Consider the following 27,784-nt stretch of genomic DNA (forward strand, 5'->3'; position numbering starts at 1 on the left):
GGGGTGCATATCTAATCAAGAAATGCCCACAAAATAGAAATACAAACATTTTTAGCAATCTGTTTTGTTAAGAGTTCCAAGTTTTATTCTCATCAATCTTTGCAATACTTTTGATGAACTATTTAGGGACTCCAAGTGTTATTGTGGATTCAATTTGTGGGGAAGCATAAGATCTTTTCTACACTAATTATTAGGCACTATCCTATATGCTCTTTGACCTAGGGAGGTTTTAGTCAATTTTATCTACTATATAGATAATATTAATGTCCAAAATCTAATGATCTTATTAATTCAGATTTATATTGTGTAAAAAAAATATTTATTCTGATCTTGAATAAACATTTCACGTTCATCTTATCACACTCCTTTATAATTTATGTGTCCTCTCACTTCAAGGAAAAGGCCAAAGATCATAATTATTGCTAAACAATTGTAACCTTCACAATTTACCTTAAGCATAAAATTAATTAGGTGTCTTGAACAGGACAAAAATCATGTCTAATTTGTCATGTTAGTTAAGATTTTCAGTTGGGCACTTGTGATTAGAAACTTTTTAAGGTAAAGTTGGGGCAAGTTTGTGAATCAAAAGGTGCTTTATTAGTCAATTCCACAATAATGTCTAATTTTTCTTTTCTCTAAGATAGTGATATTTGTTGGTTTTATGTTATAAAAAAGTTTGAAAAGACACAAAGTTCGTACTTTAACATGAAGTTATACTTTCTCCTGTCTCATAAATGATAGTGTTTTAAGAAAAAATAAAAGTTTTTAAAATTTGTAATCTAAAATAATATTTAAATATTTATGTGGTTGTAAATTATTTTGTAAAAGATAAAAAGAAAATTTTAAATAATTTTTTTGTTAATTATATATAGTAAAAAACATTCTTTTGAGACAAATTAAATTAAAAATGTGTCAAATAAAGTGAGACAGATGAAGCAAAATTACTCAACTTTTGTAGTATAAAAAAGTTGCTAAGTTTTTATTATTAGTTTTGTAATAAAAAAAAAACCTTTACCGATGTATCACAGAAGAAAACAATGAAAATCGGAACAGACTATAATCAATTAAATTTTATTGGGGGTATAAAATGATTTGAATTATATTAAATTCAAATATATTATCCAATAAATTATACACGATAATTTAATCTTATATGTTTCAATAAATATAAAGTTAATTAAAGAATATTGATTGACATGCACATAGGATTTCTAGATTAGATTGAGATGTTTTAAACCAAATATTTTATTAGAATAATACATATATATGTCCTTTAACTTGAGTTTATTTTTTATTTATGCTCTTCAATTTTGGATTTGCTCAAGTGAACACTTATAGTTGTATAAGGTTTAACAAGTAGACTCATGAGTTTTACGTGGCGTAATACATATAGGACACCATTTAGGACTCATATTGTCACGTAGAATATCACGTAAGATGAACGTGTCTATTTGTTCAATTCTATAGAAGTTTACGTATCTATTTGTACGCACCCAAAATTGGAAAGACATCAATATGAGTTGAGTCCAAGTTAAAAGACATATTTATGTATTATGGCTATTTTATTGGAAAAATCATTTGGATTGATACATTTTAATAAATAATTACTGATTTTAGCGATATCTTTTTATTTATTATCACTTATAGCAACACTATATTAAATCTGCAATATGTATTAAAAGTGAACTATGTATGCAATAAATATGTATTATAATTGTTTTTAAAAATATAGTATGCTTGTTTTTATAAGAAATTGATATATTGCATTATAAGTTTATTATATTAAAATGTGTGATAAATATATTAATCATCAATAAAATTTGTATTATATGTGAGTAATAAATTGTTCCTTGTAATTTTCATTAAAACTGTATTATAAATATATTAAAAAGTGATTAAGTAAAAAAATTATTATTACTTTTTTCTTAATATAGTATATTTACGTAAGTTTCCTATTTTATTTATCAAATTAAGCCTTAAAAATATGACGTTGAGGAGACATTTCCTTAAAAATCTTTGATACAGTTGCATTGATTAATAATTTAATATGATAATGAATATACATAGTGATAGCATAATGTATCTCTGATATACATAATATTAATACACACAATATACATGTCTTTTACGCCTCAACTAATTTTACAAAATATCTCTTATAGCTGATTAAAAAAGATCAAAACAAATAAATTAAAATATCTCTTATAGCTGATTAAAAAAGATCAAAACAAATAAATTAAAGTGGAATAATAATAATAATAATAATAATATTTTTTTAGAATAAAAATAGTTTTGTAGTAAAGCTCAGATTCCAAGAGGTGTGGTATGGTTCAATATATTTTGAATATATCAGTTATAGTGCGTCAGATAATCACGGCATTTCTTGTTTGGTCTGAAAAGTTGTAATCAAACAATGTTGCACTCGTCACTAAATCATGTGAGCTTTTTCACCATTTAATTTCCACAAATTCAAAAAAAAATAAAATAGTTTGTTTAAAGTTCCAAGAATATAACAACTTTGAAGGTGCGGAGTTGCGAATCAGGATGATCAAACGAACACTCTTTATCAAAATAATATACTATATATATAGGTAAAATATTGTTCAATATGTATGAACATATTTATGCACAATAGTAGCTCGTAGTCTAGCAGTAATAATATTTCTGATTTAATACTCACTAACTGAGACCACTTGTTATGTCATATTATATATTTAAATTCAATTAATCAAGTATATTTATATTTTTAAAACTAATAATTTTAAAATAAACTGATAATTTACGCTAAATTTAGTTATATTTTTTATACTTCTTACTTTGAACTTGTTTTGGATTTTTATTTTATTTTTTGTGTGAGAACCAACAATTGTTTGAAGATATACACAACAATATCAGAAGTAGACGTACAAAGACAATTAGTTTATAAAACGGTGACAACTATTCTTTTTATTTATTTATTTATTGTTCTTATTTTCTTTTTATTTTTATTCAACTTTGAAAGTTGGTATCGGTTGCCATTTGAAATAACATTCTTTATTTCATTATAATAATAACATTTTATCATATAACTATCACATCCTCTTTTTTAAACTGATTTCATGTTTATTATACGTTAACTATATATCACTATATATAGTAGCTAAAAAAATATTCAAACAAACGATATGTTAACACGTTTCGTTATAACAAATAAAACAATATTTAAACAAATAACCGTTACAAAATGTTCAACTATAATTCCCACTTTATCTTAATGATATTAATATTTATGTTTCAACTTTTAATATTCTGATAATAAATCTCAAATACAAAAAGAAAATTCTTTGAAAAAAGACTTTTGATTTCTTAAAGAACTTTCACATAACAAGGAGAATACTAATAATGTCTAGGTTATTACAAATACACTTAGATTTGATGAGGAATACTCCTTCCAATTAGGAAAAAAAAAAATTAACACAAAGTTTGGTTACATTTTTTTTTTTGGATTTGAATATTCTAATTAAATTCATCATGCTTTTGCATCACCATTTTGGGTGTTAGATGGCTTCTCTAATTCCATCTCTACTCTTCCATCTTCCTCACCTTTTTTGCTTTGTCCTTTTTTCCCCTTATAAATGGCATATAATATCAATTGTGCTGTTCCTAACAAACTTCCAACTCCATTTGGTACCTGTAAAAATGCATAAAATTACAAACGTGATCGAGTTTAGTTTATCTGAATCTAATATATACAGTATAAGCTGAATACTAAAATCCCAGAAAATTGAACTCATAGAACTTAAATTCTGAACATGAGCCTGTCTCTGTTATACATATACATAACATAGGTATCGAGTGTATACATCGGATACGAGTTTTTTTAAAAGAAGTCAATTTTACCCCTCATGACTATATATGATAAAAGTTGAAAACAAGTGTAAGATTATAGTGTACTTACTGCAATGAAAGGGTCTTTTCCAAGCAATCCATAGACAAACCATGAGGTACCACATAGAAAGACAAACAAGGACAAGAAGAAAGGCATGTACTCTACACTTTTAGTCTTGATCACTAGCCTCTGCCAAAATAGGAAGTACATTAATAACAACAAATTACATGAAATATACTTGACAAGTTTTTTAACCAAACAAAAAGATAGGCATTGTCAACAAAAGTAGCTTGAAATGATTTAGGACAATAATGAGTAGTCTATTCAATTAAAAAGCAAAGTTATTCAAGATAAAGTATTGTTATTTATTTTCTCCATAGGATCATTTGATATCTGAAACCTACTAGGTCGACTAATCTTTTTTGTATCAAGTCCAATCAAAAGGATAAACCGGTCTATATCAAAGAGGTTTTTCACGAACTTAATATCTAGGTTAAAAACAAAAAAAAAAGCCCAAAATTTAGGGTAATAATTTACTAATAGTCATAGTTAAATTCCCAAGTGAAACTTTTGAACATTGTCTTGAAATTTTCACTTGTAAAATTTAAAACTCAATCGAAATTTAAAACTCAATCGAAATCCTATCCATCCGACTACATCTCTTACCTTGTTCTATCTACACACAATAATATCGCTACACGTTATGATATCTGAAACCTACTAGTCCGACTAATTAAAGGAATAAAAACGCTCCGTATCAAGAGGGGTAAGATACATACCATAATTGACAAAGGAGAACCATACATAATGATGGAGAAAATAGCAGCAGCAAAGCCACTAAAGACCTTTCTTTTATTGTCATGAAGAGCTAACATTGAGACCAATGCAACAGTTGAGAAGATAGAAAGAACAACAAATAGAATTCCAGAGATTTTTGCTTTTTCCTTCTTTGGTGCAAATATGAGGAAAACTAACACATAGAATGCCTCAAGTCCAGCACCTGTCCCATTGATAATTGATACCAACATGTTGTTTGGTGACACAAATGGAAGACCATACCTATTATACAAAAATCAATCAAATTTTTTATCAAAACACATACTCATTCTGTCGTCAATTGGTTTGTCTTACTATCCTGTTTTAAAAAAAAATTCTTTTTGACCAATTGTTTAATTTTTACTTTTTCATACATATCTTTGGAATATGCACTTTGACCCTTAAAAAGGTGAAATACATTTTATTTATTTTCTTAACCAAAGTCAAATTAAAGCTAGACACCAAAGTAGAACTCAGACGAACTCAATAACTTTGATTCAAATATTGTATTTATCTAAAAAAAATAATTAAAATTATATAAAAATTTCTAATTCAAAACTAAATAACTTAAAAAGTTCTCTTTTTTTTTCCAAAAAGAGTATGGATGAAGGTCACCTAAAAGTTGTAATGAGCTTTTTAAACCTAAGATCTTTACAAATTTAATACTCACACCTTGTATAGAATTCTGCTTTATTGACTATTCAACAGGGGAAATTTGTTTTTTGTTTTTTTTTTCAATAAAAGGGGGAGTAAATTAAAAGATTTGACTACAAGGTCAAAATAAGTCAAATTTTCTTAAAAGAAAAGAACATATATATATTTGTTAGCTTAATTGAAGAAATTATTAATCTTACCAAGTAGAGAGCAAGCAATTGAGAAGTGTCATTACATATGGTATGCCTGAGAATTGCTCTGTTGATTTATTCATAATAACCCTCTTGAATGTTATCCTATACAATCAACAACAAAAAGAAAGTTCATAAAAAAAAAATTATTGACCAGCTTATATGAATCTCGACTATTTTATTAGAGTCATGTAATAACTAGCAGGACAAAATTAGATAACTCTATCTAAGAAAGTAAAGTTAGAAAATTACAAGGAGGCTTACATTGGAGCTAAGAAGAGAAACAAGCCAGTAATATTGCCTATTCCAAGAAACAAATAAGAACACAAGTTATGCAAAACAAAAAAATCCAAGAAAAGTAAAGTGAAAAAATAGAAATGAGAAGTCATACCAAAAATCCCAAACAAAGTGTGGAGAATTTTGATGATTGCCATAGCTAGAAGTTTTTTTTTTTAATTTTGTATTCAAGAAAGATATTGTGTTGAGAAGGGAAACGGTGGTGTATATGTAGAAAAAATATGTTAAGGATTAATAGGGAAGAGATATAATATGTTTTTATTATTATTATTATTATTATTATTATTATTATTATTATTATTATTATGTATAAATAGAGCCAAAAACAAACAGGTTGGCAAAAAGAAACAATCTTTTTGCTTTCGTATTTATTTTGTAGCATGTTATTATACGTGTTGTATTGGTAGTAGTACCTAGATAGCATGAGATGAGGTCCTCTTTTTTTTTTCCTTAAACCGAACAACGTTAGATAGACTATGCATATCTTTTATTGTGATTGATGTCTTTTCAACCTAATCCTGCAACCGAATGGTGTTAGACGGATTAAAAAAAATATATCTTTTGGTGATATCTCTTTAACCTAACCGACCAATCGGATGACACTAGACAGACGGAAGACAACCCTTTATTGGTAATGTTTCTTCAACCAAACCCCAAATCAAATGACACTAGGCGGACTAAAAATATCCCTTTTGGTGATGTTTCTTCAACCTAACCCTTCAACTGAATGATGCTAGAAAGACTAAGGATATCTCTTTTGGTGATGTCTCTTCAATCTAAACTCAATCGAATAACACTAGACAGACTAAAGATATCTCTTTTTGTGATGTCTCTTCAACCTAACCTGAATCGAATGACACTAAACAGACTAAAGGATAAATGAATAAAAAGAAGATAGAAAAGGTTTATTTCTAATTGATCTCGTCTATGAATTTTGGTTTCTTTCATTTTCGTTTAAACTCTTTTATCTTCTTTTTTTTTCTTGTCTATATTAAACACATACAAAAGGTTTTTTTTTTCTTTCATTTTCGTTTAATCGTGATTATCATCGAGGTTAGGGTAAAATGATATAATAATCATAATTTTTTAAAAAAAGTTTCAAAGTTGTGAAATACAAAAGAAATTTATCATTACGAATAATTTTATTTTTCAATAAATTTTTCGCTATATGAATTTAAATTATTAAAATTTAAAAACAGACCAAATACGTGGTAAGAACATGAAAGAGAAATGTAATTCAACAATGCTCAAATAAATAAACAGATCCCTAAACTTGTTGGATTTTTTCCCTCAGGTACCTCAACTACGTCATTTTTCTATTGATCATTGAACCACACATAATTTGTTCCTTTAAAACACTGTTGGTTGATTTTTATCGGCTTTTCTATTGTAAATGCCTTTAATTGTGTTCGAATCGTAATTATTTTAATTAAATGAATAAAGACAAACCGTGTTAGTCTCATTTGTTTTCTAATGTGTTCAAACGACTTAAGTAAAAAACAATTATTCTCGAACATTTTTCATTATCAATTGGACTAATGAGTTGTGGAACAACATATGTAAATACCCCTCACAAATCTAGTTTCACATCAGACAACGGTGTTTGTTTAAACGGAACAAATTATGGGGGTTCAATGATTCAATAGAAAAATAACGTAATTGAGATATCTGAGGGAAAAAAATCCAACAAATTTAAAAATCTGCTTATGTATTTGGCTTATAACGATCAATAAACAAACATTATTTAAAAGAATTTTACCCATGCGCAAATGTAATTTCAGATTGAATGAATTTAATTGATTACTTTTGAGCCAATATGGCTTTGTCCGTATCTCATATAATGGTACTTCAAGAGCTATTAAATATGAAATCGCTCTATTAAGAACGATTTATCTATTTTTAATGTAGAATTTCTCTTCGATATTTGGATTATTTTTAATCTCAATACTATTCAATCTAAATTCAAATTTAATCCGACTGATCATATATTGCTATAGAATTTATTTTTTTTAAAAAAAATTACTTAATAAAAATATTTGATTCCGATTTAATAGAGAGATTTTGGCCGTATATACATTTTTAATTACGTAAGCAAATGAACTATCCAAGAATAATTAGTTAAGGTGTCATTTCACAATTATTGTACCATGTGCTCTTAGGATAAAAATAACATAATTATGGATTTTTGTAAACAGAATTTTCACTATTAACACAAAAATCACTATTTGGCCGGAAAAATCAAACAACTAACAGATTAAAAAGCTTTTTTTTTAATTTAAAACTAGCAAATAGTGATATTATTTTACATATGAGTTCGAAAGATAATAAATTTATGTCATTTCAGATTTCTTTAATTAAATTTATATTTACTTAATTAAATAAATTTACCATTCCATTTCAAAAATTAGATTTATGATTTTTGTGTTATAGGGTGAAAATTGGTGGGTTTTTTTTTAGAAAATACACTTATGAGAAGAAGCCATATTATTGGGTGGCCTTATGTGAAACAAATATTCAAATATATATATATATATATATAGAATTAATTAATTAGCATATATCTATTTTTCCCCAAACACGACAAGCTGCCAGGTTGGAAATATTTTTTGAAGAATTATCATAGATAGGTTTAATATGAAAGTGAGAATTAACGGTCATTTTGGTGGCGGACAATCGAGACGATTTATATTATATTAAATCGAAACTATGAAGGCGAGATGGACTGGGGAGTATAGATTCTCGTTAATTTTTTGTGAAAAATATTTTTCTTCCTACTAAACATATTCTTAAATTTTTTGATCGTTTATATTGACGTTGATAAGTGAGTAAGACTAATTTTAATAACTCGATTGTTTGGTTATTCAGTTAATTGATGAAACAAAAATTATGGCAATGAGATGAATAACCAAACATGACATGTATGAGGTCCCCCACTCCATCTTGTTGTTAGGTTGTGGAGCCTGATTAATATTTGATGTACTGTCATAAATTAATGTTTACACGGAATGGATCTAGAGCAAATGGATGTAAAAACAGCGTTTTTACATGGAGATCTGGACAAAGAGATCTATANGAAGAATTTGCATCTAGAGCAAATAGATATAAAAACAGCGTTTTATATGGAGATCTGGACAAAGAGATCTATATGCAGCAACCGGAAGGATTTGTGGTTCCAGGCAAGGAACACATGGTGTGCAAGCTCACCAGGAGCTTGTATGGACTAAAACAAGCACCAAGGCAGTGGTATAAGAAGTTTGACTCCTTCATGACCAAGAGTGGATTCTGCAAAGCTGAAAAGGATACGTGTTGTTACTTCAATAAATACAGTGATTCATATGTCTTTCTACTCTTGTATGTGGATGATATGTTGTGTCACGACCGGAATCTAGACCCAGACGAGACCGGCGTCGTTGACCTCTCAGAGGTCGCANGTCTAGCGAAGCAGATTTTGGGGATGAGGATTCCTCGGGATAGATCTGCTGGCACTTTAAATCTATCTCAGGAGTTGTACATTGAGAAGGTNATGTTTGATTCTTTAATCATACTTACTAAACATTCTTAACGTTTCGTAATCGTTCATCATCAACCATCTAACATTTAAGAGATAGGCAACTGAAAGAAATAANAAAGGAGCAGGCACCCAAGACAGGCGAGGAGCGTGAGCATATGGCACTTGTTCCATATGCTTCAACAGTTGGGAATTTGATGTATGCTATGGTCTGCACTAGACCTGATATAGCACATGCAGTGGAAGTTGTTAGCAGGTATATTAATGTACGAGTAATTGGGTTCAAGATGAGGATTGAATTGGAGTAACTCAAACGGTACAACGTATCCAACTATTTGACATCAATTAGGCCCATATACTCTATATTGCTTTAAACTTTACATCAACCAGGCCCATTTGCTACCATGATACCAAAATTTTGACAAGCTAGAGAATTATGCTCTATATACCAAGATAATAACAATATTATTTCGTCTTCTCGATCATGAGGACTAAAAGTATATGCTTGATATGGTTGAAATTATTGATAAAAAGAGAAAGTAATCTGAAATTGCAAAAATTGATTGGATGATCTACGAGTGATTAAGGGATATTCCTATTATTTATACATCATTAATTGGCTCAAATATTTCATAATTGCAATAACAACAACCACCTAGCAAAATAACTGCATCAATTAATCTAATCACTGAAAATAACTACACATACACATTTTTTTACTAGTGGGAAATATATTTAAATCGTGAAATAATATTTCGAAATCTTCCTTCATTTCTTTTGATACAGATCAAATCAATTTCGAATATCCTTCACCCTTTCTTATACACTATAATGCATAAGTTTCCATATTTTTCTGTATCTCAATTTGGGTTTTTTCAAGCCCTTTTTCGATTGAGCCCTCCATTTTAACGTCTAATTTCTTCTTGCTATCGCGATAAATTGCATACAAAATCAATTGCACACATGCTAATAGAGATCCGATTGAATTTGGTACCTACCAAAACAATATTAAATTTGTGAAATTTAGTCTCGTAACATAGTAAGGTATCATAAATCTAGTAATTATCGATATATTTCTTAAATAAGTATCATGTAAACTGAAACATTATAATTAATGTTTAAAATAAAAGTTACTCACAATAATGAAAAGGTCTTTCCCAAGCAAGCCATAAATTGTCCATGAAGTACTAGAGTTGAAAATAGATAGTGACAAGAAGAAGGGCATGTACTCCACACTTTTAGATTTTATCACCTGCCTCTGTATACCAAAAAGAAAAAAGAAAAAGAGCCAAATAATATAAATAAGTTATATATAAATAATAAATGAGCTTTCTATAATAATTATTAACCATATAATAACCAATCTTTTGTAATTAATTGAGCTATAGTGATTGTGTAAAATATTAGTCTGTTTAGATTAGCTGATTGTAAATAGTTGATATATAGAAGTGTTAGACAAATATTCTCAAGTGACTTATGTATTTGGATAAAATGTGTTGAAGTTAACGTATTTGAAAAAAGTTTTGATAAAAGTTTATTTTTATTTAAATGATTAAAATATCCTTAAAATTATTAGTAAAATAAATATAAATATTTATAAGTCAGTTTGATTGGCTTATAAGGTTAGTGAGTCGATGAGTTAATATATAAAATTGAAAAGAGAGTTACCATTATTGTAAGAGGAGCACCAAACATCATAATACAAGTGATGGCAAAAGCTAAGCCACAAAGAAGCTTCCTTTTAGTGTCATGAAGTGTTAACACAGAGACTAAAGCCACAATTGAGAAGATTGAAATGATCAAAAAGAGAATTCCAGAGATCTTATATTTCTCTTTTTTTGGTGCAAATATGAGGAAAATCAACACATAAATTGCCTCCAAGGCACCACCTATGGAAGCCAACACTGTTAATAATGTGTTGTTTGGTGACACAAAAGGTAGACCATACCTGTTTAATTCATCAAAAAGTATAGTTAAACTCAATATTTTTATTTATAAGAAGAAAAAAATTGACTAAAGATGAAAATCATTGAACTTGTCACGATACGATTCCAAGTTATGATGAGACCTACTATAACTCAACAGCAGGTACGTCACTCGTTATTTGTTATTCTAGGTTACAGATTAATTTACCTACTGATAGATTATAATAGGTATCATCATAATGATTTATCTACTGATAGATTATAATAGATATCATCATAACCTGAGAAAGGATGGTAACAAATTGATATGTCATGTACAAAAAAAATTATTTTAAAAATCTACAAAAGTGACACTACAACAAGAACTTCTAGCGAAATAAATATGACATAAATAAATTAAGAGTATTACTGTTTTTATCATAATTAGTTAATTGTCATTAGATGTAATGTTACTATAGACTTTAACGGCATTTATAAAGAATGTAAAAATGTAATTGTCACAAGTAATTGTCTTTAAAAAAAAACATATTTAGCGTCAATCAAGTTACTGTTTTTGATATAGTGTTAGAGCCTGACCTATAACTTGAGAAGGCTAAAATCCAAATTTCATAAACTTTAAATCTTGGCTCCGCCTCTATCAGTTATTTTATTGTTTTGAATTTAGGAATGTGATTTGGAGAAGCTTACCAAGCTGAAAACAAGCAGTTGAAGAGACTCATTAGATATGGCACCCCTGAGAACTTCTCTGTTGATCTCTTCATAATAATCCTTTTGAATGTAATCCTATAAAGTCAAGTTTTTATTAATTAGCAGTTAGTTTTAATTAGAGAAAGAATAATAAGAAAGAAAAGAGCAAATGCACATGCATACATCTAATGAGAAAAATTAAACTTGTAGAAGACTTACATGGGCGCCAAGAAGAGTAATATGCCAAAAACATTTCCTATTAAAAAAAATGAAGAAAAAAAGATTTATCATATGTATAAACGATATAATCGGATGATTATTCAACTAATAATTATTATTATCTCGAAAAGTTATTTTCTTTGTTGAAAGAAACTGAAATAAAAATAGAAGATAACTTTTTGAGATAAAAATTATTAGTCGAGTGACTATATAAAAAATCAATCCAAGACTAAACACATGAAACTTGGAGAATGAAATAAAAATCCTACCAAAAATTCCAAAGGTTGTATGAAGAATTCTGATAACATGTACATGACCCATGGCAAATAATTTATATATTTATTGTAGGGGAATCGAAATATACTAGCAAAATGGTGCATATATAGGTAGAATAAATATGAGTAGTTTCTAGGGTATTTATTTACATAATTTTGTTGATTTGCTGATGAATGATCCACTACATTTTGCTTGCTTGTTCAGCACTAGAATATTCAGTGTGGTTAAGGCCCTACAAATTAATTAACTCCACTAATTACTTACTTAAATAAACATTTCATATTAATTAGAGCTGTCAAAATGAGCTTAGCCCATGGGGGCCGACTTAATCCAATCCGTTATTGACGTAGGGTTGGCGTAGAATTTTTTCAAACCCATTTAAAACTAGGACTTATAAGTCCGGCTCATATAAGTCATTGGCTCTTAATCTTCCAGTGAGATACAAATTAAAAAGGACACTACAACAAAAGCAACTTTTAACGGCAAAAAATATTGAAACTAATAGAAAGTGCTAAAGACTTACCGACGTCAGTTAACTGTCATTATACAAAGAGTGTTAATTGTAGTTAAAAATACATACTTAGTAACAATTAAAAATTAATTACCACTAATGATAATTTTTTTATGATAGTGGGAGATTCGTGGCAAGTAATACTTGATCAAGTTTAATTAGTGTAACAACCTGAACAAATAAATTAATCTCAATTAATTAGTATTGCCTCATATATGTAAACTGTTTGTTTCTATTTAAATTTGTTGTACTCTTGAATAATTAAGTGTGCATTAATGTAAAGAGATTGTTGTATGTTAGAATCTCTTTTAATACCATCCAACATCAATAAGAGTACTAATAAGAGTTATGATTGAGTGGTAAGTACTCTTACATTCTTAATTTAAATTCTTAGCAATTCGTTCTCTTGAATATGGAATTGTCTTTGTTATGATATGTATACACATCTAATGTGGGACTTCAATTTCCAATACAAAATTCGAATTTAATCGTACTTGAATATCAGATATAAAAAAAAAGATAGCAATTTTATGATTGCGTTTATGATTAATTCTAATATTGTTCATGAATCTAGTAATGTTAACGTGTATACATATCATAATAATTATCACATTTTTATGATATTCATAGTATTTCATACAATGGATATTGTTGACCACAACTATAAAAATAATTTTTAGCACTATAAACTTTAACGATATTTATAAAGAGAGTTAAAATGTAATGTCACAATGTCATTACTAATTGCCTCTAAAACATAATTTAACTACAATTAATCTATTATTATTAATTAACTATCACAATGTCACTACTAATTTTCTCTAAAAAATAATTTTAATTATAATTAATTTATTATTAATTAATTAATTACCGATAAAAATTATTTTTGATATAGTTAAATGCTTGTTATATTTATTTTAATACGATGTTTATCTCACAGTCGTTCTATAGAATGTCCTATTGCATATCACTTGTATCGTTTTTTCTTTTTATTTGCTATTTGGGCAAATTCCATTTTGATTATATAATATGATTTATATATGACATGGAATCTCACTAACATATTATGATATATTTAAGCTAGAAAAAAATATGGAACAAAAAAGGAAGAAAGAAAGTGCTATCCTTGTAGGAAACAATGAAAATTTTAATAGTGAGTAAAAAATATTCTACTATAGGTTTATTTTCCCGCCAAAAGATTTTGCAATTAAAAACATTAATTAAAAGTTTCGAGTTCAAGTTTTATATATGAAGTCTCCTTTGTTTAAAAGTAATTTATCTTTAATATAGGATTTTTTTAATGAAAATTTAAATTTAATCGAGCTTTAATATGAATATCAATTAAATACAGAAGGAAAAATAAAAAATAAAAACATCACCCATGCATATAGTTTCGTTTTTGTTTTTTACACCTTTGTTGAGTCAAACCAATTCAGCTAGCTACAGCATTATCTTCTAAAAAAGAATTTAATTATTAAAAAGTGACCATTTACTAAAAAAAACAAAAAAAAAAAAGTGGAAAACAAGTAGCCACTATAAGAACCATATTTGACAAAATATCAACACATTTAAAAGCAAAGAAAAATAAAATTTAGCTTTGATTCTTTGTACAATTTGGCTCCATTTTAAACGTAAGCAATATATCAAAAGGTTCCATTTTTCTTTTTCTTTTAAGAAGGATTGTTTTGAGATAATATATTATTTTAAATTTGAGTTTATTTGAACTAATTTTGGTTATTGAAACATTTGTTTGATCATTAAAAAAATTATTGTTCACCTAATGTAAGATGAATATGAGAAAGGGATGACGTTATGTGTTTAATCATTGTAACATTGGTGCTACTCGATGTGGTGTGCACTTGTCTAACACTATACTATAGTTGGGTATTGCTAATTATTATTATTATTATTTTTGTATTTTTGGCTCATCATTTTTTGTCAAAAATGTCATAATTGAGTCTTATTAAGGGTGTAAATAATTTAGTTAAAATTGTCTAAAATCATAATTTCAGTCAATATTGTCTTAAAGTTTGACACGGTCAAGTCCATAACTTTAATTAATAATGTCCAAAGTTGATTTTGGCTAGGCGCACCAAACCTCATGCAAAAACATTCAATACTTTAAAAGTGAAAATTTGAAGCAGGTAAATTTGAAAGAAAAAAAAATTAATTTTAGATCAATATAAAATAGCATCTCCAAAAACGAATTTTCCAAGTGAACTCGACAAACCATAAGACTATAAAAAATAAAAAAAAGTAAAAGCACTATCTTATTTTCCAAAATCTTTTGCCTTTGGAATGAAAAAGTGAATAGAAGAAGCTTCCAATTTCTTTTTTTATAATGTCTTTTTTTAATTGAAATTAATATAAACATATTACTCCATACGTTTATTTTTAGTTGTCATAATTTCGTTTTTTAGAGTCAAACGAGAGTCCTATCTATCTCCAATTTCTTGTTAAAGGGCATCTAAATCATTCTTGCACAACCATTGTACAACTATACACTCTTTGTATCATTGCACACATTCAAAATTATGTGTAATTTGTTTAAAATACATTGTGTTCAAGTGGATTCGCATGTATTTAGGATGTATACTACATCAAAAATAATCTTTAGCGGCAATTAGTTAACGACAATAGTTTAATACTTTAATTACCACTAAATATATATTTTTAACGGTAATTAGCACTCTTTATATATGTTCCTAAAGCTTTTAGCGACATTGCATATAAAATTAGTTGCACACATTCTAATAGAGATCCAATTGCATTTGGTACCTACCAAAACAATACTAAATTAGTGAGATCTAGTCAACATGACTTAATTTGTTACCATAAGTTTATTGATCATGGATATACTTTTTAAAATATAAAAAATGTCATGTAAATAAAATGAAAATTTAGTTATGATTAATGTTTAAAATAAAATTTACTCACAATAATGAAAAGGTCTTTCCCAAGAAAGCCATAAATTGCCCATGAAGTACTAGAGTTGAAAATAGATAGTGACAAGAAGAAGGGCATGTACTCCACACTTTTAGATTTTATCACCTGCCTCTGTATACAAAATCAGAGACAAATAAATGTTTTTTTTTGAAAAAAGTTATGTATATACATCAAAAAAAAAAAAAAAGGAGCTTTCTATAATCAAAAATAATTATTAACCATACATATACAATAACCAATTATCTTTTGTAAATAATTGAGGTATATTGATTGTGTAAAATATTTTAAATTAATAGAGCCATTTAGCTAGCCTGATCTTAAATAGTCGATAAGTTTAAGTGTTAGACAAACATTTTTAACTATTGAAAATTAACTTTATAAATAAATAGTTACATATTTGAATAACAGAGTCATCAAAACAAAAAATAAGCACTTACTGTATTTGAAAAACAAAAAGTTCAAATTTATTATTTTGTTAAAATGACTAAAATATCTTTAATTTTTTTTTCTTATCAAACTAAAAATGCTTATAAACCATACAATATGACTGAATTTTGACTTATCAGTACTTAGCTTATAGACACTTCGAATATTCACGTTGACAGGCTTATTTATTTGTCAGTTTGATCAGCTTATAAGCTTAGTCAATCACGAATGAATTTACATTTTAGACTCATTTGGGATTTTATTTTAATAGATTTAGTGTCGTCAAATGAATATTTTGTGCCATTAACTGATTATGTCTTGCATTTTATCCTACATTATTAGAAGACGAAATCTCTAACAAACGCCGTTTCAAGCATATTCAATTGGAAAAAAAAACATATTTTAACTACTAATATTTTTAATATCAAATTACATGAAAAATAAATGAAAAAACACTATCAAATTAAAAGATTTTGCATAATGCTAAACTCAATTCCAAGTTCACAATAGTATTTTGGTGTATCTAAGAATAATAATTACGAGGGATGACTTGATTTTTGTGGGATTTGTTAGTTATCTAATAAATTCAAGTAGAAGGATGAAAATTGTTCACTTTTATACAGTTGAAGGATGTTTTATGTTAAGAATGATACTTTAAGGATGTTGTTTAAGTTTAATATATAATGGAAGGATGATTTTTGCCCAAAACTCATCAATTTATCTATAATAATTACTATATCCATATATAAAATTTTGAGATGCTATTTGTATGGTTTTGTACTTTTGTTCATTGTTCCAAATCCTACAATTCCCTCACTAAAATACATAAATAATTACCGACAAATAAATTTTATAGCTTAACAACAAAAATAGTCATTAGTTCTATTCAGCAATGAATGATTAAAAAATTATGTTATCTAAGAGCAATTTAGCGATGAAGTTCATAGTTAATTTCATTTTTTTTCTAGAGGCTCGATATATAAGAATTGGGTAAGCTAATTCATGAGTCAAGATTATGTTATGATAGTGAACTAGAAAAGCACTATGATCTCAAACTCCTGTTATTTTATATTGTGACAATGTTTAATTTAATGCAAGATACAGTTTGTCAAATTCATATGTATGATTTATTTGATTTGTCACCGTGAATTTCAATTATCTCTTTTTATGTCAAATCTAAACGATTAAATCGATTATTAATAAATCAATAACCGATAAACTTCAAAATTGAACCGAACCGACCGATAAACCACCCTACTATATATGTCAAGGTTGCCAATTGCAAGGAACTTCCATTAATAAAATGATATATAATAAAAGAGTTCTTTATGGATGAAAATGCAATCTAGGCCCTATGCAAAAGTTCTTTGAATACTTTTGAAAAAGTTATGGTACTAACATTTATAAAGCAGGTAGTGCCTGCTGATTTAGGATATTCAATATAGACACAATGAATCAAAACATAGAAATTTGCCTTTAGAAAGGCCATATTGTCCTAAACTTATAAAGGTAAGTGGTTGAATATATTCATCTACAGTAGAAAAAACAAGCAACCATAACTTTTGATCCAAATGGAGTTACAGTTTATGAATTGCCATTCTCACGCGTCTTCGTTGTAAGCTAGCTTCTTGTCTTGGAGTTCTCCAGTCCTCGTCTCTACAGATTCGTTCATTTCATCTTTCTTGCTTCGTTATCACGATAAATTGCATATAAAATTAACTGCACTGCTCCTAATAAAGTTCCAATGGCATTTGGTACCTGTAATAAGATCAACACTTCTCTGAGATTTGTCACTGTTACTGAATCAATCTTTTATGCCTTTGTTTGGTTGGTACTGACTTAAGTATCATGATTTCTGAAAACCTTGCAAAAATTCTAGTCACGAAAACGTAAAATTTACTGAGTACTTCAAACAAAAGCTTCTTACCAAAATGAAAGGGTCCTTTCCGAGCAGGGCGAAGATAAACCATGACAAACTGCAGATGAAAACAGCTAGTGACAAAAAGAATGGCATGTACTCAACGCTTTTAGATTTGATTACCCGCCTCTACAAAAGGAGAGAAAGGATTAGAATTACAAATGAACATAAAAGAGAATTTTGTTCTACTGTATAATACAAGCTTATTTGTAACCGAATTTATGATTTTAGCTCTAATATTGAATACTTCAACACAGAACTCGGAAGATTGAACTATACATTGTGTTTTGAAAGAAGAGATTAGGATTTGTTGTTAGGAGAGTACCATTGATCACCCATCCCTTAAAGAGTCGATGTGAGACTCTTTACAATCGAAAGGTAAATGAAATGCCCCAACTCAAAAAATTCTAAAAACAACATTTCATAAAGTAAGACAACGTAAAATTCCTACTTCTAGTACCTATTGAGCATACTAAAAATTGACTCAGCTAGTGACTTTGCTAAACATGAGGAAGACTAAATAACTTACCATTACCGAGAGAGGAGAACCATACATCATAATACAAGAAATTGTAAAAGCAAAGCCGCAAAGGAGCTTCCTTTTATTGCCATGAAATGCCAACAGGGAAACTAAGGCCACGCATGAGACGATGGAAAAGACCACAAAGAGGTATCCGCAGATTTTGGCCTTCTCTTTCTTGGGGGCAAATATGAGGAAAATCAACACATATGTTGCCTCCAGTCCAGCTCCTATGGAATTGACGATAGTTACCAGCAGGTTGTCTGGTGACACAAAAGGTAAACTGTACCTGTGTTCATTCACCAAAAGCCAATTTCTAAGTTAAACTCAAAATTTATTTTAAGAAGAATAGGCAATGACAATATTATGTTTGGAGCTGAATTATATACACCAACAGTCATAAGATATTTACGCTATTAATGTAATCTAATATGTGATAGCATGTTACTTACCATTTTTACTAGGTTAGCAAATTAAAATTTATTATAGAATTTATTTCTAGTTCTCTGACCAAAGTGTAACCATCACTTCAGAGTTAAAAAAATATAGCATTTGATTGCACCCAACTTCTCTATAGGTGTGCTTCCAATGGGGTTAAACATTTTCCCTAAGTTTCTCATGTTTGGTTGGTCAAAACGTTTCTCCAGTAAAACAAGTTCCTTAAGTGGCATTCCACCCTAAATCTATCCTCCCCACCCCCCAAACAATCCCAACCCCAATTCCCTTAACCTTCCCATTCTCAGTACCCTACCCTATCCCCTTCGCCCCATCCTTGCTACACATACCTATCCCCCCCAAGCCCTCCTAACCGCCCACGCGCAAACCCGTGAAAAATATTTTCCTTCCATACCAAACACACCCATGTGATTTTGTTTTTGTGTCCTAATTTGACTAGTGAAAAAAAGAAAAAGAAACTTTTATTAGTAGTATATAAGTTGAAATAGAAAATTGTTCTTTTTTACCTTTGAACCAAGGATGAAAAGGGGAAAGGGAACAATGAAGGTTGCACTATGATGCTTGTAAAACTTACAGCAGCACCACTAGACTACAGCTTAGGCGGCGAAAATTGGATATTTATTTTTTCCAATGTAACTTTACCATTTTAGAAGAATAAGCTCCCCTAGCAATGGCTCTGACCTAATCCTGATCAATCATTCCAACAAATTTTTTTTTTAAGGTGTTTGGCTAAGCTTATCGAACTGGTTCATAATCACTCATTGGCTTATCTACGCATTTGATGACATCAATAGAGTGCTCATAAGCCAAGATCTGCAAGAAGTCATAATCTGGTCCACACCTATCTTATGGTTTTACAACTTATAAGAACTTTTGGTTTAAGCAAACCTTTTACAATTTTATTCTTGATATCTTTTGTAATTTTAGAAATAACTTGTTTAATAACATAACTTTTAATTATCTGTTTATTCTATTTCCATCATTCATCCTTCTTTATGTAAAAAAGGTACTTCAAATTTATACATTTGGTAAATAACTTTAAGGATATTCAGTCATTCTAACAGAAAAAGTGCTTTATCACTTATCAGCATCTTTTTACTAAACATGATAAATGTTTATTATCAGTTTCAGCACTTCTTTTCAAATATGTAGATGCTTATTTGGAAAATCAATTTCAATACCTAAAAGTGCTTTTCAGCACTAATTGTTTATAAGATAACTCAAACGAGCTCTTTAATAAAGTATTAATAGGAGAAAGATTACTAACTGAAGAAACGTACCAAACTGAGAGCAAGCAATTGAGCAGAGTTATTACATAAGGTATGTTAGAGAACTGTTCTGTTGATCTCTTGCTAATAATCCTTTTGAATGTAATCCTGTATGTAGTGTCAAACTCTGATCATTGAAGTGTTCTATTAGTTTTGTTGAGAAAAATAAGCCGAAAATGTAAGACAAAAAGAGCACACATATAAACGTAACAAAATAACAAAATTTAAAGAAGGCTTACATGGGTGCCATGAAGAGTAATACACCAAAAACATTTCCTATTCCAGGAAGAAAAAAACAAGAAAGAATTATTATAACCAACATTCACAGAAAACTTGGAATAAAAACAAGAACTAAAATGCATGAACCTAAAATTCCAAAAGCAGTGCGGAGAACTTTAATGTCTCTCATGGAAGAGAGGCTCTTTTTCAGGCTAGAAAACTGGAAATTCCCGAGAAGGTTAGCATAAGGTGCAGACCAGCAATTTTTTTTAAGTATGTCTAATATAGAGCTAAAAAGGATACATTTACTGTTGAAGAATAACTGGCTTTTGTGTGTTCATTGAGCAGTAGTAAGGGAATTTGGTTCTTATACACATATTCCCACCACGTTTTTCACTCAAAGTAGTTATTAATCCATACAATCCAGTTAAGTAAAGCAAATACTAGTTCGATATTAAATCTTACTCTTAATTTGTTGAAACACACTCATAGCCAGCATATTTTGAAACACCACAAAGTAATATAGCATTTATGTCATTTCATATACTCAAACATGGTTGACATATACCAAAAATCATTTCATCTATACTCGAGCACTTGTCCTAAAGCAAGGACACTTGAAATTATCAACCTTTACATAAGCTTGTGATTATGTCGAACATGCAATTTTAAGGGAAGCTAGTCCTATATGTTACTGATTTTATGTCATCCAATTTACTCAATCTCAACTCCTTCATCAATTATGAAGACAATACATATCTAAGGATTAACAACCTATAAAACTCAAAAGTTTATCTAGTATATAATACCATAGGATTCACAGTACCTGATACCAGTTTATTGGTTCAAACCCTATGTGACTGTAAATCTGTAATAAAACTCATCTATAGCAAGTTATCAACCAACTCTTGTAGAATCCTTAATACCCATATCAGTAGGATTCATAAACTCCACCAATTCAACAATAACAACAACATACCCAGTGTAATTTCACGAGTGGGGTCTGAGGAGAGTAGAGTGTACGCTGAACTTACCCCTACCTTGGGAGGTAGAGAAGTGGGGGTCATGAACTTAACAAATCTTGCTTGCAAATTCAAAATACTCAGAATCTTATACCATGAGTCAAGCCTTAACTTATGATCTACATATAATTCAGCCATATTCTTAATCCATCATGAGCAACTCAAGCTCTAATCATGAGTCTTATATAGTTTACTTTTACAACTCATTCCAAAGTAGGTGAGTCCAACTTCAACTTTGAGAGAAACCCAAGCCAAGGGAATGAACACCTGGATAGTTTGCTTCAACAGGGGCTAAGTCCACCCAAGCTCAAGTTATTTTAAAATTTTGTTGTCCATGAATAGAAAGGATCGTAAAGGGTGAAATATAGGTGCATCAAGTATTACAATAATAATTATCAGAGAATCAACTGAAAAAGTAGCTATAAAACAACTGGGTGAATTGTTTTTTTTTGATAACTAGGTCTCTGAGTCAGCCGGCGTGCACCTCGACTAATTTATGGGGATACCTGTCACCACCCATCAGCAACATGTAACTCTGTTCACCAAGGCTATAATAGATAGGAAGAAATGACTTAGTGTTTTGTCTGTGCTGAGAATTGAACCTAAGACCTCATGGTGCTCAGCCCATTACATTGACCACTAGACCACACCCTTGGGTGCTATAACTGGGTGAATAGTTAATCTCAAATTTTAAGAGAATCATAGAATATAATGACATTTATAACTTTTGTTATCGCAGAGTAACTATTTTTCAAGATACCTTTAAATATACTTGCATAATCGCTCTTAAAGTATCACCTTTTTTTGCTTTTTCAACATGTTTGGGCCCAGAGAATGTGTGTAAAAAGTATAAAGAAAGGAGATTTATTAAAGGGTGATATTTATTCTCAGCAAAAGCATAAATACAGAGAACTATTTAATTAAGTTTCTCACAATGACCAAAAGGCGTCCAAATTAAGATGAACTAAGAATAAAGATGCCCACTTGGAACCTATATTAACAATTTTCTTTTTTATTTTCAATTAATGAAAGAGAAGGATTCTTTCTCTCTTTTCCACCACTATCCACTCCTTTACTTTTGACTCTTTAGTCTTCTCAGTTTTATTTGTAGTTAATTAAGGAAGGCCTAGGGAGTGGAAAACTACTTTTACAGAAGGAGGAAAAGTTAAAATATAACTTCTTAATCAATTTGACTGACCAGGAATATTAATTGTCTGGAGAAAAAATGTCGCAACCTACATTCCCCCGGAACTATAGCAGTGCACTGACGTAAGTATCAGGCTTCACAAGACGAAGAATATGCCCAGGCATCAAAGTTTGGTAGTTCATAATGCAGTTGCAGAGTCAAAACCAGATGGCTTTAAAGCCAAAAACATTTGTGACTTACTATTACCTTGGTGAAGAGCATACGAACCAGTGAAAGTACTTCAACTTCCATATACTAGTGTCGGCATCAGATTCTCTTCCAACCAGCTTCCATTTTCAGCACTATATTTTCAACAGAAAGCTGGAGGCACAGCAAGCAAAAGAGACAACATTTGCACACAAAAGTTCTATATATGTGGAAATGGATTGGATTCACAGGAGAAAACAGACAGCTTCTTCAAAAGCAAAGCATATCTATATGGAAAACAAACAATCAAGAAGTGAATATTGACAGAGCACCAATCCAAATGTGGACATCCAAACAGAACACTGCTCAACTTTGTGCTTAACTTCTCGAAGGAATCTAGTACATGTCCACATTATCTGAATTAAGTAAAATGACGGTATATCAGTATATTGATCAAGTAACTCTGGGTACTGTAGAAAAGTAACATGAAGAGTAGTAAGAGAAAGGTGTCTTAGAATGAAACTATTGATGTAGTAACAGTAGTTGTGTTGTCTTGGCAAAAACAAATAAGAAAATGAGAATCTTGCAGTCGATCCATCAACTAAACTCTAGATTTTGTGCAAATCTTGTCATCCTTCAACACCTTCCCGACCAACCCACCATCCTCCCATCCTATTGATCTGTCTCAACTTTCTGATCAACCAACCACTCCCTTTATGTTTTTTGAAAAATTAACCTAAATAGCCACCACCAAACCACTTCAATTAAGAATAGCCAGCAGATGTATACTATATGTATCATCCTTGTATACTATGAGTGTAGTCATGTATAACCAGACTACCAGAGTATAATCTAGGCATATAGGCTAGGAGAAGTAAAGAGCAAATCCAGCCGGCTATTTGAGCAAGGATCCCTTTGTTTCAAGTTCAACCATTTGTTTATATGCTCCAATATAATCTCTTTTTGATATTATTTTTCGTACGGTTTAAAGTACGTTATGAAAGAATATGAGCATCCAATTCAAAATAAGGCAATAAGTGAAATAGGACCATTATAAACTCCTTTGAAGTATAAGCTGACATCCCCCCACACCTGTGACCAGTTCAGGGTTTGAGGACTAGAAGACAGGGGCAGAGCCAACTTATGGTAAGGGGTTCATCCAAGCCCCCTTTGGCGAAAAATTATAGTATTTATACATGGTTAAATTACTTTTTATGTATATATAGTAGATGTAAAAACCCCTTCGACTAGTTCGTGTGTTTACTTCTTCGGATTTTGAGCTCCTCTTAATAAAAATCCTGACTCCGCCTCTGCTTGAAGACTACTTTTTCTGACAGACCCAGATCTTTCAAAAGTTCAGAGTAGCTCAACAGGCTAAAGCATGGACGTGGAGCATATAGAGAAGACTCAACATGTTAGGGTGTGCCTGAAAGAAAAAGTGAGCTCAACAAGTTAAGTGGGAATGACGCAGAAGGGGAAGACTCAACAGGTATAAAATGGGTTTGGAGCAGAAATAGAAGATTCAACAAGCTAAGAAATATTCTTGGAGAAAAGATTGTACAAGTACATGTATTAAAATGGTTGGAGTAGAAAGAACAATGTTTCAGATACATTTGACTCCCAACATATCGTATCTTTTAGTGAAGATGTCCTTCGGGGACTAATTATTATATTGTTGGAAAATGTAAGTATATTCTACAAAAGGACTATTAGCTTTGCTAAGTACATACAAGTTTACCATGTTCTTCAACTTAAGCTAATCCAGTAGTCTACCCCCTATCCAATAATTTTTAATGCTCATTATTTATGTTCATCAGGAAGCAAGATGACTAAGTAGAGGAAAATGGAAACCAGACCAATCTTTGATGATGTCCCTTTACCTGTTCTGGAACATACTTTGGCAATTCTTCCATGGCCTGATAAATAGTACCTTCATGCATCTCATCTTGCCCAAAATTTGCAGTGCAATAATTTACTCTTGGACATCACAGTTTCTCCGAGTTGATTCCTTTCCATGCAGCCGTACTTTGAGAATTATCTTACTTCATTTCACGACAGTACTTAATTCAGATCAATAGTCCATCCACTGTGATCATGCAACTTCAAGTTACATGTGATGTAAGATTTCACCCATGTCAGAATAATGCGTATTCAAGAAAGTAGCCTTTGAGCAATGGACATTACAAAATCTTTCTATCGATAGATTCTCTAAGAAGCCATGGTCATCACAATTCGTTCGACCTCACATGATTTTAAGTGTCCATTTAAACACCCTAAAACTCTATAGATTTCCTTCCTCTGTGGGTGCTTTGTATCTTTAGCTAAGAACTCATGGACATTATTTCCTATTTGGATTGAGCTACAACCAGGAATTTTTACTATTCCCTGGTCTCTAGTAGCTATACAGAAGTTCAAGGTATCTTGCCACCGCCCAACAGAAGAGCTTAGATTCATTATCAATGTTAAATAACTTGGGTTGTTAGGCTCTTGCTCCAGGATCCTCCTGGTTAAGGATTCTAACAACTCCCCGTTTCTATAAGTTTTACAAGCAGAAAGCAATGTGGCCCAAATGACCACGTTAGGTTCCAAATGCATGCTCTTTATGAAACTCAGTGCTTCTTCAAACTTTCCAGCTCGGCCAAGAAGATCAACCATGCATCCATAATGCTCAATCCGTGGTTTAATGCCAAATTTGTTCATCATATGGTAAAATACCCTTTTCCCTTCTTCCAGCAGCCCTCCATGAGTGCAAGCCGAAAGAACAGCAATAAATACAACATCATCCGGCTCTACTCCTTCTAAGCACATTTTTTCATAGAGTTCTAGGGCGTCTTTGCAATGTCCATTCACTGCTAATCCTGAAATCATTGTAGTCCAAGTAATTATGCATCTTTGGGCCATCCTCAGGAAAACTGCTTTTGCATTTTCCATATCTCCACATTTTGCAAATGTGTCGATTAAAGCATTTCCTAGGGGAACTGATAAGTCAAATTTGTTCTTTCTTATAAAAGAATCAATCCATTTTCCATGCTCATGAGACCCCAAATGTGAACATGCTGAGAGTACACTAATCAAAGTAGTCTGGTTGGGTTTGCAGTTCCCGTCAATCAACATAAGCTGAAACACTGAAAGAGCTTCATCAAACATGTGGTTATTTACATATCCAGCAATCATGGCATTCCATGAAACAACATTTTTTTCTGGTATTCGATCAAACATCTTTCTTGCTGATAGCACATCACCACTTGTGGCATATCCTGATACCACTGCAGTCCAAGAGATTATACTTTTCTCCGGCATCTCATCAAATATAGCTCTAGCAGTCTCTACGTCACCCAACTTCACATATCCAGATATCATCGTATTCCAAGAAACATCATTCTTCTCCGGCATACGCTTAAAAACAGAACGAGCCATCTCCATGTTCCCAACCTTCAATAGCCCAGCAATAACCGAATTCCACGAAATCAGATTCCTCTCCGGCATAGCCTCAAACAAACAAAGCGCATATTCTTGATTACCATGAATCATATAAGTACCGATCATCGTATTCCACGAAACAACATCTCTTTCATACATTTCATCAAACACCTTACGAGCAGAACCCAAATTCCCACCACATTTAGCATAAAAATCCATAAGGGTATTCTTAGCAAACACACTCGACTCAAAACCCAACTTTGCAATCTGACTATGAACTACTTCTCCAGCTTGTAAAGCATCAAAAGACTCAAAACACCTCAAGAGAAAAGTAAATGTGAAACTATTAGGTGTAATATTTGATACCCTCATATGGTTATAAGTATATAATGCATATTTCAATGTCTTACCAATGAAGCATTGAATCAAAGTATTGTAGGAAATAAGAGTTGGGTTTTGTAAGCTTTCAAAGACATATAGTCCATAATCAAGAGAAATGAAGTTTGAGGAAAAAGTTATGAGCTTTGGCACTATAAAGTTGTTATTCATTAGGCCATTGACAATAATCTGAAGATGGGTCTCTTTCAATTGTTTGCTAGTTTTGGATTTCTGTAAAAATTTGAGCAATTTTTGCTCCATTTTTGTGTGAGTTTTGGAAAGTTCAAAAGGCTTAATACAGGTAATACAGTTAACAGAGTGCCAACAACAGGTGAGTTCTTGGAAATTAAGGAAATTGCATTTTAGGACCTTACTTTTTAAAGATCTGCACTTAGGACCTTTTATTGTTATGCTTAATTTTGAATTATAATTTTTTATCTAATTGCACGTATAATTTATTTAAATTTTAACTTTTATTGGCTTTCATTAACATTGACACCCTTTTTCAAATCATTAATTAAACTTCTTGTATTATGTGAATTTATGAAAGGTTTGAAATTTTATCCATTCACTTGATGATAGAAGCATTGTAAGAATATTTCTCGGGATGACTTAATTGAATTGGAGGGTGGTCGTTTATCGGGATCAACCCTTATTAACGCCTTTAAAATCGAGTCTATTGCATAGAATTTGCTTAGTGCAGTTATATATTTCATGTGCGATTTATATGCTTTAGGTAGCGGAGAGTTTATCTTGTGTGTACGGAGTGTTCACGCAAAGGCAAGGACAAAGGCAATCTATTACACAGTCGATGCGCACAAAATGTTTACCATAGAGTGCTCAAGCAAAAGGAAGGGCAAAGAAAATCTATTACGCAATGAAGAATTTACCCAATGCATTCAAAATAATTAATTGATTATGTCATG

The 27,784-nt window shown here is 30.4% G+C and overlaps 3 protein-coding genes across 5 annotated transcripts; all 3 read right to left on the reverse strand.

The window, feature by feature from the left end:
* Window positions 1-3,319: 3,319 nt before the first annotated feature.
* LOC107017254 (bidirectional sugar transporter SWEET1-like) lies at window positions 3,320-6,057 on the reverse strand. Its single transcript, XM_015217519.2, has 6 exons — window positions 5,921-6,057; window positions 5,794-5,830; window positions 5,539-5,634; window positions 4,648-4,927; window positions 3,938-4,057; window positions 3,320-3,670 (listed from the first exon to the last, which is right to left on the reverse strand). Exons 1-6 carry the CDS (start codon window positions 5,961-5,963, stop codon window positions 3,509-3,511), a joined length of 738 nt encoding a protein of 245 aa, XP_015073005.1. The 5' UTR covers window positions 5,964-6,057; the 3' UTR covers window positions 3,320-3,508.
* A 3,817-nt stretch (window positions 6,058-9,874) lies between these two features.
* Window positions 9,875-12,537, reverse strand: LOC107017143 (bidirectional sugar transporter SWEET1a-like). Its single transcript, XM_015217415.2, has 6 exons — window positions 12,435-12,537; window positions 12,166-12,202; window positions 11,947-12,042; window positions 11,003-11,282; window positions 10,473-10,592; window positions 9,875-10,328 (listed from the first exon to the last, which is right to left on the reverse strand). Exons 1-6 carry the CDS (start codon window positions 12,484-12,486, stop codon window positions 10,161-10,163), a joined length of 753 nt encoding a protein of 250 aa, XP_015072901.1. The 5' UTR covers window positions 12,487-12,537; the 3' UTR covers window positions 9,875-10,160.
* Window positions 12,538-17,698: 5,161 nt separating this feature from the next.
* On the reverse strand, window positions 17,699-27,183 carry LOC107015960 (bidirectional sugar transporter SWEET1-like). Of its 3 annotated transcripts, none has more exons than XM_027916788.1 (6): window positions 21,685-23,109; window positions 20,726-20,762; window positions 20,499-20,594; window positions 18,772-19,051; window positions 18,252-18,371; window positions 17,699-18,082 (listed from the first exon to the last, which is right to left on the reverse strand). In XM_027916788.1, the coding sequence occupies exons 1-6, from the start codon at window positions 21,863-21,865 to the stop codon at window positions 17,993-17,995; spliced, it is 804 nt and encodes a 267-aa protein (XP_027772589.1). In that variant the 5' UTR covers window positions 21,866-23,109; the 3' UTR covers window positions 17,699-17,992. The 3 variants fall into 3 exon arrangements, 2 of the variants coding, with proteins under 2 accessions (XP_027772589.1, XP_027772590.1); XM_027916789.1 differs by lacking the exon at window positions 21,685-23,109 and adding an exon at window positions 20,853-21,525 and having other exon boundaries at window positions 17,925-18,082; XR_003578068.1 differs by lacking the exons at window positions 17,699-18,082; window positions 18,772-19,051; window positions 21,685-23,109 and adding exons at window positions 23,121-24,486; window positions 24,941-27,183 and having other exon boundaries at window positions 18,262-18,371; window positions 20,499-20,613.
* Window positions 27,184-27,784: the final 601 nt, after the last annotated feature.

The sequence above is a fragment of the Solanum pennellii genome, chromosome 4, assembly GCF_001406875.1.
Source record: "Solanum pennellii chromosome 4, SPENNV200".
Lineage (NCBI taxonomy): Eukaryota > Viridiplantae > Streptophyta > Magnoliopsida > Solanales > Solanaceae > Solanum > Solanum pennellii.

Bases quoted from the DNA above. Each gene is read 5' to 3' on its own strand.
- LOC107017143 (XM_015217415.2), bottom strand. From the start codon at position 12,486: ATGGGTCATGTACATGTTATCAGAATTCTTCATACAACCTTTGGAATT. The intron at 12,043-12,165 runs GTAAGTCTTCTA...TTGACTTTATAG, and splicing joins TTACTCTTCTTGGCGCCCAT to GATTACATTCAAAAGGATTA. The intron at 11,283-11,946 runs GTAAGCTTCTCC...TGAATTAAACAG, and splicing joins AACTGCTTGTTTTCAGCTTG to GTATGGTCTACCTTTTGTGT.
- LOC107017254 (XM_015217519.2), bottom strand. From the start codon at position 5,963: ATGGCAATCATCAAAATTCTCCACACTTTGTTTGGGATTTTTG. The intron at 5,831-5,920 runs GTATGACTTCTC...TTCTTGGAATAG, and splicing joins CACTTTGTTTGGGATTTTTG to GCAATATTACTGGCTTGTTT. The intron at 4,928-5,538 runs GTAAGATTAATA...TTTGTATAATAG, and splicing joins AATTGCTTGCTCTCTACTTG to GTATGGTCTTCCATTTGTGT.
- LOC107015960 (XM_027916788.1), bottom strand. From the start codon at position 21,865: ATGGCTGAATTATATGTAGATCATAAGTTAAGGCTTGACTCATGGTAT. The intron at 18,372-18,771 runs GTAAGTTATTTA...CTCCTTTTGTAG, and splicing joins GTTCTCCTCTCTCGGTAATG to AGGCGGGTAATCAAATCTAA. The intron at 18,083-18,251 runs GTAAGAAGCTTT...ATCTTATTACAG, and splicing joins GAAAGGACCCTTTCATTTTG to GTACCAAATGCCATTGGAAC.